Here is an 11512-nt window from a genome sequence, read left to right on the forward strand (position 1 = left end):
TATGTCGTGTTCGGATTAATTTGCACGCTACTGTATAATTGAAATATTACATATATTAAGTGAATATCAATACAGCTAAGCCCTGAAAGCTCCAAAGGACAAAATACACCTGTGTACTGTACAGTATGTTCGGTTTAGCCGAAAAATAACCTACAGAATATGCACTGAGGGGACAAAATTTCAGTTTGCAGTATGGTTTATCCAAAATTGGGTTTAACCCTCTCAGTCACGAATTATGTATTATTTGAAAAAGTCTTAATTGTTTGTTCTTGACTCCTTTTAAGTTTTTGTGAATTGCCCAGTCTCATTTTTACAGCATGAACCCTGGATTTCCAGATATGAACTGTCCACTTGAGAGAACTTGCTTTCAACAACTCATTGTACATGAAGTGGCATTGACTTTCCTGTTTTCTGTAGAGGATGCAGTGGATTTTTCTCTATTAATTCAGCTGCAACCAGACAGTTTGTTTGATTTAACTCAGTGTTCGGTTTATCCGATTTCAGGTTAACGAGGGTTGACTGTAGTAATATGAAGAGGTATTAAATGAGGACAACACAAGTGTAAAAGAAATAGTTTTTGTCACAAACTCTTAATTATGTGATGAAAGAGTGATGGAACGGAGAAAAATTCTCTCCGGCGCCGGGATTTGAACCCGGGTTTTCAGCTCTACGTGCTGATGCTTAGTGGATAAAGCATCAGCACGTAGAGCTGAAAACCTGGGTTCAAATCCCGGCGCCGGAGAGAATTTTTCTCCGTTCCATCACTCTTTCATCATATGATGACGCAGAATATCTGCATGGAAATATCATATGTACTTCGGTACATCAAAATATATATGATATGCGTAATAAATCACTTTGTGATTTAAGACGGCGCCTATACCGTCGGATCCCAGCCAACCAGTCACTCATTCGAGTGCACCTCAACACATGTATGGACTTCGGTCCTGCGTTCATAGACATCTATGACGTAGTGCAGAGGGCGGCCACTAGAGGGAACCCAAGAGATGGAGCTTAATCTGAGACGATTCTAACCGGCGTCGGGGTTGTATCCGGCGTTGCTTAGTGGATAAAGCATCAGCACGTAGAGCTGAAAACCCGGGTTCAAATCCTGGCGCCGGAGAGAATTTTTCTCTGTTCCATCACTCTTTCATCATATGATGACGCAGAATATCTGCATGGAAATATCATATGTACTTCGGTACATCAAAATATATATCTTAATTATGTAACAAAAACCTAATCATGTAATATTGTATAACTGAAGTAAAAGTAATTCTCATTGTCCTCATCACCAAATCATCAAATATTATGACTGGATCTGTTTTGGCTTCAGATCTTGACGAACAGTTACAAGTTTTCATTTTTCGAGGTTACTAGTTCATACTTCACCAAGAATATTTTCGAGTTTTCTCTCCTTAGGCGTTTGTGACTAAGATGTCCTTTATAATCCTACAGTCGAGCCGTTCTTATTTCCGGCAGCAAATCACACGACAGCTTCTGGTCAGCTGACACGCTACTTCACTGGCAGTGGTTGTCGTCAAGGTTATGCAGATGACATACCGCTTCCCGCTCACAGTGGATGTTATTGTGTGTTGTCAAATCTACCCTTGTACTCTTAACGAAGTTTTAGCACATGTGTAGTCTTAAACATCGAACGAAAAATTATTTCCTACGATAAATAATTAGTAATATATGAATACATAATATTATATATTATTGTTATTGTTGATCCTAGCATCCCAGGACACAGAAGACTTACCATGTTGTGCTATAATTGGTTTTTACGACCATTTGAAGTAACGATTTTCGTAAATACAGAAACAATATTAGAAATTACTAAAATGGGAGAAAGCTGTAAAATATAATAAATAAACATTTTTTATGTGAATGAATAACTAAAACCACACATCCTGTAAATTAAGTAAAATACATTAGTATTAAAAATTTTGTCATAAGTCATTGCTACATGAAAAAATTACACGAAGAACCTTGCCTAACGATATTGTTCAATTTAGAGGTGCTACGCCTAGATCGCTACAATCATTGTTAGTACCTGCTGCCGCCATAGTTCTCAGTTTATTTTCTTCTTTGCCGGATTGTCCGTACTTCTCTGTCGTTATTTGAGAAACCGTGAACTTGTTCACATCACACGCATCAGCTGTTCATTGCACCACTTGCATTAAAGGCAATAAACTATTCTTATTTTACGTTCATTTTCGAAATAATCTCGAACGCTAAGAATCATTTCTCTGCTTTGCAAATTGATGGTCTTCCGACTCCTCCGCGGAATTATGATGCTGAAAACTCAGCAATAACACAGAACTAACAACAATACCGACTGATTGTTCGACAACCAGCTATTAGAACTGTGTTCGTTCACTATTGGCTTGACCGAGATTTAGCAACACCGCTATTGCCTACCTTCTTCGTGCCAAAAGTCGAGAAGGCGTGGCCACGCCGGAAATAAGAACGGCTCGACTGTAGGGAAGAGATTCTTTCATGATGATACTTACTGGGCCATTGAACCCAAGAATTCAGTGGACATGGGTGACTTACTGAAGTGGTAGCCCCATCCTGTTACCTAGTAATTATTAAAGTAAGTATATTGCACCATATGTAAGCTGGCATTGTTAGATTTAAATTTGTGTCGTAGGTGTCTCATCATCCACCTATGGTGGCACAGTATTGTGAAGGTCGACAGTGGCGCTGTTGGCAGGAGTTCACTATGGCATCCAAGTTCCGTGGAAAATATCTCCAAGTAATTCCACTGGGTATGGCACATCTAGAATTTAATTCTGGTAAGCTAATTACATTCTTTTCTTTTCCTTTATTTACCGAAATTTTAAATGAATGTGTGTTAGTTTAAGCTAGTCAGTAGTTGACAGTTTTACCTGTTACCATAAGAATGGTCGTAAAATTCGTAAACACTTAAGAAGTGACTCATTCCAAACTTGGACAAACCATACCTTGCGTGGTGAAGGGGTTATTGTTTATAGTGATCTCCCCAAGGCTAACTCATGGGTAAGCAATCGAAAGGGCCTATCTTCCTCTGAATGGACCAATGCTTTAAAAATGTCAAGCAATATTTCGGCGGTTCGCGCAATACCGGGCAGAACTCTAAGCACAACCCGCTGCCGTCATCCAGACTGTAGCGAGCTTGAAACACTTGGACACGTGCTTGGACAATGCCCTAAAGGCGAGCTGCTGATCAATGCTAGACATCATCGTGTACGACATGCTTTGGCAACATCTTTAAAAACTTTAAATTGGGAGAGGAAGTACATTGTGTATCATCAGATGGTTCTTTTAGACGGACAGACATTATTGCTATTAACGGACACTTAAAACGGGCTCTTGTTTTTGACCCTATATCTGTTTCGAAAGAAACCTAAATCAGGCCACCGAAGTTGATATTGAGAAGAAACCCATATATGAACCTTGTCTGCCGTATCTTTCTCAAAAGTACAACGTCCCTCTTAAACAGTGGTCTGTCATTGGTTTGCTGTTTGGCAGTAGAGGTTCTATTACAAAATCCACATGGAATTATCTTAAGGAACTTCACATTCCTTTTGATTATGTAATGTCTATTCTTATAAATATTATCAAGGATTCTCTTCAAATATTACGAGGGGGATCCAGGAAATAACGACCGTTCGCGCATACCCGCCGCGCAGCTGACTCCCCTTCCTTGTTTGAAGGTCAACTGGCTTCCTTAACATGTGTTCTGATAATCTTGTGAGTACTGGTTGCAACAAGTCGCCATTGTGCATTTTGTGTTACTTCAAAATGAACGACGTGATTGATAATCCCGCCGACTGTGAGGTGAGGAGTGTGATTCGATTTTTGAATGCCCGACATTTGAAACCTGCAGAAATTTACCGGCAATTGAAAGAAGTGTATGGTGATACTGTAATGAATGAAAAAAATGTGAGAAAATGGTGCGAAATGTTCGACAATGGGCGAACAAATGTCCACGATGAAACTCGACCCGGACGCCCATCACTCATCACAGAAGACCTGAAGACTAAAGTGAACGACAGAATCTTGCAAGACAGGCGCACATCATTCGACGAATTGCATATTGCCTTTCCTGACATTTCTCGTTCTTTGCTTGGTGAAATTGTGTCGCAACATCTTGGCTACCACAAAATCTGTGCCCGCCCGCACACTGCTGCTTCAACTCGAGAATTGCTGGATCAATTCGGTTGGGAAATCTTTGATCATCCGCCCTATAGTCCAGACCTTGCTCCTAGCGATTTTCACCTTTTCACTAAGCTGAAAGACTTTCTGGGTGGTACACGTTTTGGAAGTGATGAAGAGTTGAAGACAGTGAACACCTTGGCTTAATGAACTGGCGGCAGAGGAGTATAACACAGGAATTCTAAAGCTAGTGAACAGATACGACAAATGTTTAAATGTAGGTGGTGATTATGTAGAGAAGTAAAGGAAGCTTCAGTTATGTAACAGACTTTGTTTTTTCAAATAAATATATTTTTTTTAATTATTACAACAAAACGGTCGTTATTTCCTGGATCCTCCTCGTACATCATCATCTCTATTTCAATTAATCCACTTATATTTGCTTTCAACAATTAACTTTCTTTTTTCTTTAATATATCACATCACATTATATTGTACATGTGACCAGCCTCATGGTCTAGTGGTCAGAGCTTCTGGCTATAGTTCATGGGGTCCCGGGTTCGATTCCCGGTTAGAGCACAGGAATTTTTCCTTAAAGGGGATTATTCCTGTGTTCGTCCATGGTCTGGAATTTAGGTTAAGTTTAGATTTAAAACCTCTCCTGGCACTACATTATCTACATTATCATAATCATCCTATCACATCATCGGAGTAATGTGACTCCGCCTTCCAGGCGCCCCGACCTCAGAAGTGGGTTACAATTAAGCCACGGCCAGGAGAGAAGACCAGAAATGTCGAAAAGACAACCTGGTGGCATTGGATTAAAAAAAAAAATTGTACATGTTTATTGTATTCAGGTCACTCAAATTCTTTGAGCTGATGTCTATAATTTAGATTGTTTTATACTTTCTGTTGAGGTTATGAATTACGACTTTCTTTTTGTAAAAGTTATTTTCTCAATATGTTTTTAAAAGATTGAATTTGAATCATTTCTTATTTGTTATAGGTAATCACTATACGTGGCGCAAAGTTACAACAACAGTCCATAATATAATTGTTGGGAAATTATGGGTAGACCAACATGGAGACATGGATATTGTCAATCATAAAGATGGAGTCAAGTGTCACCTAAAATATATCCCATACAGTTATTTCACACGGGACATACAGCGCAAGGTAAATATTTTGCGAAATACTTACCACATTGTTGAAATTGGATTTTTTTTTACTAAACAATTCCTATATTTAATCTTTTTGTCTTTCTAAATTATTCTGTAGTGCTTTTATTCTGGATCTTTATGATCACTCTTATTGAGGGCAGATTATTTTGTTAAAAATAGTTGTTTTTTTTTTTTTTAAGAACTTTCAAGATGGTGATCTACATTATACATCTTATCTTGCAGGTGAAGGGATGTGTTATGGACAGTGATGGCAATGTTAAATGGGTTGTGTCAGGAACGTGGGACAACAAAATTGATATTGCACCTGTTATAAGCACAGAACGAGCTAGTCCAGATAATCCAGTTTTCAAAACAAGCTCATACACTTCTGTCTGGAAACGAAAGATGCCTCCGTATGTACAACTATCAAGATGTTACAGTATTACTTGTATAGAAATCTTGAGAACATTGTCATTATATGAGTTTTTAGGCTTTCAGTATGAATGTGTTCAGAAATGGGCTTTTTGGTATTCCACTGTGCCGTGGAACTTTACATTTCCAAAGTTGACAACTACTTACACAGGTTCCATTTTAAATAGGCATGGCCAGAAGGTTTGCTACCCTGTAGAGCTCTTTATACTTGACTACTCCAAATAACTGAGTAGGATTAATACCACACTACACATTATAACAGTAGTGGATATGCATGTGCATATACATAGCATGCCTAGCAGCTGGTTACTATATTACTACAATAGCATTTAAAATTTGGTAACTTTAAAAGAAATGCGGCTATTTTAAGTAAGAGAGTAGCAAAAGGACCGAATTGTTCAAACAATAAGGGAAGCAGTTCCGAATTAAAGAAACTTAAATTTCCAAATGAATTAAAGTTCCCAGTACGAAATCTTATGTACAATATGATTTCTGATTTCGCTGATACAAAAGCTTTGACATTATGATTTACATTTTGCAGATGTTATATTCTATCATACAGGGTCTTCGCTCAGCCAGTTCCCCAGTGCTAGCACGGAAGCGGGATGCGGGAGATAACCAACACTATCCGGGAAATTTCATGCGTGTTTGATGCTATAAGCACCTACCTTAGTTTTCGAAGTGTTGTCCCTTGGCGCAAATACAAGCTTGACACCTTGAGAAGAAGTTGTTGGACACTTGCTGTAGCTCCTCCCTCATAATGGCATTAATTTCTCCACGAATATTCTCCTTCAGTGCAGCGAGAGTGTGAGGGTTGTTCACATACACCCTGTCTTTTAACATGCCCCATAAGTAAAAATCACACAGATTTAAATCGGGTGAGCGAGCAGGCCATAATCCTCGACTAGTGACCCGTTCACCAAAGATTTCAGCAATTGCGTCCATAGAATTGTTGGCGGTATGGGCTGTGGCGTTATCCTGCGTGAAATTTCTCTTCTTCAGTCAGTTGCTCGAAGAATGGTGTCAGGATTAGTCGAACATACCAGTCTGAATTAATTGTTTCTTCGTAAAAGATTGGTCCTACAATTCTGTTCGCACTGACTGCACACCACACTCCGATTTTACTGTCACGTAGAGGAAGTTCATGAAAATCATGTGGATTTTCTTAACTCCAATACCTATTGTTTTGACTATTTACATGTCCTCGTAACGTGAACCAAGCTTCATCTGTAAAAAATGTAAGTCCTAGATCGAATCATCATGAACTGATTGTTGAAACCACCTGCAAAATTCTGTTCTTGCTTGACTGTCTGGAGGTTCTAAATTGTGCACATTCCTAATTTTATAAGGCTTTAATTTTAACAGTTTGGTTGCAGTATGAGCTGCTGTTTTAGATATTCCAAACTGTGCAGCAAGACATCTTAAAGATTTCCTAGGGCTAACCTCTAATCGAGCACCGATTTCGTCTAATTTCTTCTCCGTTAGAATACGGCGTTTTTTTTTTTCAGGTTTCTTATTTAGTACAGACCCCATTTCGCGAAATTTCTTAGCAATTTTATAAATTGTACGTTTACTTGGAGGATATTGCTAAAATTAGGAGGATATGGATTATTACGTGTATTTGTAATTTTAGTTGAATTTTCTGTACTTAATTATATTTGAATTTCTATTAGATTGGTTGGTGGTGTAATTGTTAGATTAATTTGTATGCGCCAAACGGAACTCCTGGAAACTGTCTTACAAATTTGTGATGACACCTTCTCCAAGATGAATATTTCACAAATGCATTATTTATAAATACCCTTTGTGGGACTGTAAACGCCATGTAACATCACATTCCTACCGGGAATCGAACCAGAATCCGCAGAAAAGAAATCAATTGAGCCACAGCAGAAGACGGTGTCGAATTATAAAGCACGCACACACGATATTTCACGTTACCCGAACTGTATTGAAGACACCAATTATAAATTTACACTGCACTGAAAAAGCACACACATACAATATTTCACGTTAAGTGATCTGTAATGAAGAGACGGACTGACGCATATCGAAGCGAGTGAGTCAAGCCTCAAGACGACCAATACTAGCCATAAGGTATAGCGAGGTCACGCAGATAAGGCATGTTGTCTTTGCGATATAACATTTTAAGCGTATACTCGGTATAATGAGAAGCTACATGCTGTTCATTTTATATGTAAGAGGTGGGTTATAAATTGTTGCGGGAAAGACCTTCAGAAGAAATATGCAACTTTTTAAATAATAATTGCAGGTTATGTACAACCCAGCTGCAGTATATTGTTTTTGTCTTTTATACCATCATTTCTTACTGAATAAAAATCAGTCATTCACCTATTTCTAAATGTTTTCTTTCAACATATAGGGTAATTCACGAGGATTTACCGTTACTTACGGAGCTTATTTCTGAAGACATTCTGAGCAAAAAATGTCCTATAAATATTTGCTCTAATCTCAATATTTTCAGAGTTACACTAATTCGAAGTTGTTTGTAAAATACGTTTTTTCTTTAGTTTTAAGGGTAAAAAAATATTACAAATAGAGAATGAACTATTCAGAAGTGTCCTTTCTTTAATTGGCTAGAGTTCTGAAGCTAAAAGAATCAATCTTCTTAATGTATCCAGCTGTTTGCTGACAACATAAAGTCCACTGTAGTCTATTCACGAGAAATGAGGGGTATTTTGATCGGTGTTCATTATAGATGTTCTGAAGCTTAAAATGTGTATATAAATACAATACATGACACAAATTTGAGGGCAGCCTAGATTTAATACATGGTGTTGCTCATAAAACTTAGTAAAATTTGCGACAATTATGTATGATGACTTTAGTTTATTCTTTAAATTAGCAGGGTACAATAATACAATTATGTTTATTAGAGAAGTAATGGAGACATATTGTTATAATATGCGGAAGTCTGTATTTTTATTTTGTTTTTTTCAAATCAAGATCTTTATTAGAGCAATGACGACACAGCTATTGATGCACTGAAGTCAGTATTGTTGCTCTGTGTTTTCAGACCTGACTCTGATCGGTACTACAATTTCACAGAACTGGCATGCCAGTTAAATGAGCCAGAGCCTGGAGTTGCTCCGACTGACACTCGTAACCGTCCTGACCAGAGACTTATGGAGAATGGAATGTGGGATGATGCAAACTTAGAGAAGGTTCGATTGGAAGAGAAGCAGAGGGCAGCTCGGAGAGTACGCGAAGCAGATGCAGAGAAAGCTGCAGCCGAAGGTACGGATATGCTAGTTATCGTGACTGTGTTCATTTGGTTCATGGGTTACCCCCGTGGAAGCATGGAATGAAGTGACTATACAATGTGGGAAAGTAGTTGTTGTTTTCTAATGCCAGGCGTTTGACAATAAAGTCATTTGACCTCTTGCACTCCAATATTTTTCAAAGATATTATCATGGTCAGCCACTGAAGCACAGATTTTGAGATGTTCCAAATCCATTTCTGGTTTGAGTTGCACAATGGGCAGTTAGGGGACTGATATATTCCAATTCTATGCAGGTGTTTGGCCAAACAATCATGGCCTGTTGCCAATCTAAATGCAGCTACAGACGATTTTCGTAGTAAATCGGGAATTAACTGTGGATTATGATGCAGAGTGTTCCATTTTTTCCCTTGAGATTGTTTTTTTTTTTTTTTCAAATTTTGTTTGTTGAAGTTTAAGTATGTAGATTTAATAAATCTTTTCACAGAGTAATACGTAGATTTAGTAACAGGTCTGTAAGTAGCAGTGCTGCCTTTTGCTAAAGCATCTGCATTCTCGTTTCCGAGGATTCCACAATGGGATGGTATCCATTGGAATACAATTCTTTTATTGAGTGATATTAATTGAGAAAGCATTTTAGTTACTTCTGCTGTTTGAGATGAAGGTGTGGGAAAGTAAAGTTCTTCATTGTGTGGAATTTACTATTTTTGTGCTTAAGTTATTGAACTGAACTAACAAGCATTAGTGAAATTCTTTTTCGTTGGTTTTATATGTTGAGTGCGTGCTAGGGTTGCCAACTCTAGAGCATGGAAATTCAGAACACATTAAAAACATAAAAAAAGCACATAAATTTATCATGAATTTCCATATAAATATACATCGTGTTATTATTTGGTTGTGACCAGCCTCATGGTCTAGTGGTCAGAGCTTCTGGCTATAGTTCATGAGGTCCCGGGTTCGATTCCCGGTTAGAGCACAGGAATTTTTCCTTAAAGGGGATTGTTCCTGTGTTCGTCCATGGTCTGGAATTTAGGTTAAGTTTAGATTTAAGACCTCTTCTGGCACCACATTATCATAATCATCCTATCACATCATTGGGGTAATGTAACTCCGCCTTCCAGGCGCTCCAACATCAGAACTAAGCCACGGCCAGGAGAGAAGACCAGAAATGTCGAAAAGACAACCTGGTGGCATTGGATAAAAAAAAAATTATTTGGTTGTAGCAGTGTAGTCCTATATTAAAGAACATGCTATAAGTCAATACACATGTAAAAACACAAAGGTTGATAAGTATACATGTCTCTACACTCACTACATTAACATTGTTTGAAAGAATACTTGTTGCTTTCTTTGTTTTTGTTTATTAGTTCTTTGTTTGTTGAAATATAATAAAAAAAAATTCTCTACATGACATATTAAAGTTCGTCTTTACTAAGAGTTCTGATTTTACAAGTTCTGGCCTCACCTGGTTCCTCTCGTTAGTTCAGAGATTCTTTATTTTTTAAAAAACTCTCTCCACATAAGCATTGCTAATTGGAAGAGCATGTATGTGTTCGGCAATTTTCTTTAAGCTTGGCACACTACGTGTCATCAAAACAGTGTCCCAGCGTTCTTGAGGAGTTGGTAGATCTTTCAGTATCGGCATCGTCTCTTTCAATGGGCAATACTCTTGGCACAATGCATCACCATTTTCAAAGACCAGTTCTATATTAACATGCAGTATATTCACAATTTCAGTAAGGACACTAAATGTGAAAGTATCATCAAGACTTAGGAAAGTGATTTTCTTAAGTCAGTGGCCCTCTGATACACATTCAGTGCTTCTCTCTTAGAGAGGTGCACATCAGAATCACTCAAGTTATTCAAATGCTGATTTACTACCAAGCCATGTCACCAGTGAGCACCACGAACTCGCTTCTTTGTTTTATCCAAAGAGCTTATAATACTTACAAATTCTTTTCTTCTATTCATCAAAAAGATATCGTATAATTATAAAGTGTCTTTGGTAGCCATTGCAAACTATGTCAGATTTCTAATAATGAAGTATCATTATGAAATTTCAGAATATAATACAGGGCTATTCAAAAAGAAGGAGCAGATTTCAAATATTTATTTCTTCCAAACTGCAAAAGATAGAAACACAATTTCAACGTTCCTGGACAGACGAAAGTTTAAATTTTGAACAGTCCAGGCAGAAGTTCCAATCACGGCCTCATTGGCGCTGTTGCTTGTCATACGCGGCCACAATGTCCGACGTTACCTGAATGACACCATTCCAGGATGTTGGATTGGAAGAGGAGGAGGAGATCAACTTCATCGCCGGTGGCCTCCCAGGTCTCCAGACCTCACTCCTTGTGATTTTTATCTGTGGGGTTACGTAAAAGACCGTGTTTTTATCCCCCCCCCCCCCATGGCTGACACTCTTGAAAGTCTGCAACATCGAATTGTTGAAGCTGTAAATTCGATAACTAGAGACCAGCTGATTCGTGTGTGGAAAGAAATGAGCCACTGTTTTGATATTTGTCGTGTAACACA

General features: G+C 38.1%; 1 protein-coding gene across 6 annotated transcripts in view; it reads left to right on the plus strand.

Annotated features, from left to right (window-relative positions):
- The window catches only part of Osbp (oxysterol binding protein), an 83365-nt gene that overhangs the window by 63780 nt on the left and 8073 nt on the right, over positions 1–11512 (plus strand). For all 6 annotated transcript variants that reach the window (XR_011332484.1, XM_069828001.1, XM_069828002.1 and 3 more), the window contains 4 exons: positions 2657–2801; positions 5150–5319; positions 5547–5716; positions 8773–8993. Coding sequence is in view for 5 of the 6 variants with exons in the window: in XM_069828001.1 (XP_069684102.1) it covers positions 2657–2801; positions 5150–5319; positions 5547–5716; positions 8773–8993 (706 nt within the window). In the remaining variant the exon portion in view is untranslated. The remainder of the gene's footprint in view (positions 1–2656; positions 2802–5149; positions 5320–5546; positions 5717–8772; positions 8994–11512) is intronic.

This window comes from Periplaneta americana, chromosome 6 (assembly GCF_040183065.1).
Source record: "Periplaneta americana isolate PAMFEO1 chromosome 6, P.americana_PAMFEO1_priV1, whole genome shotgun sequence".
NCBI classification, from domain to species: Eukaryota; Metazoa; Arthropoda; class Insecta; order Blattodea; family Blattidae; genus Periplaneta; species Periplaneta americana.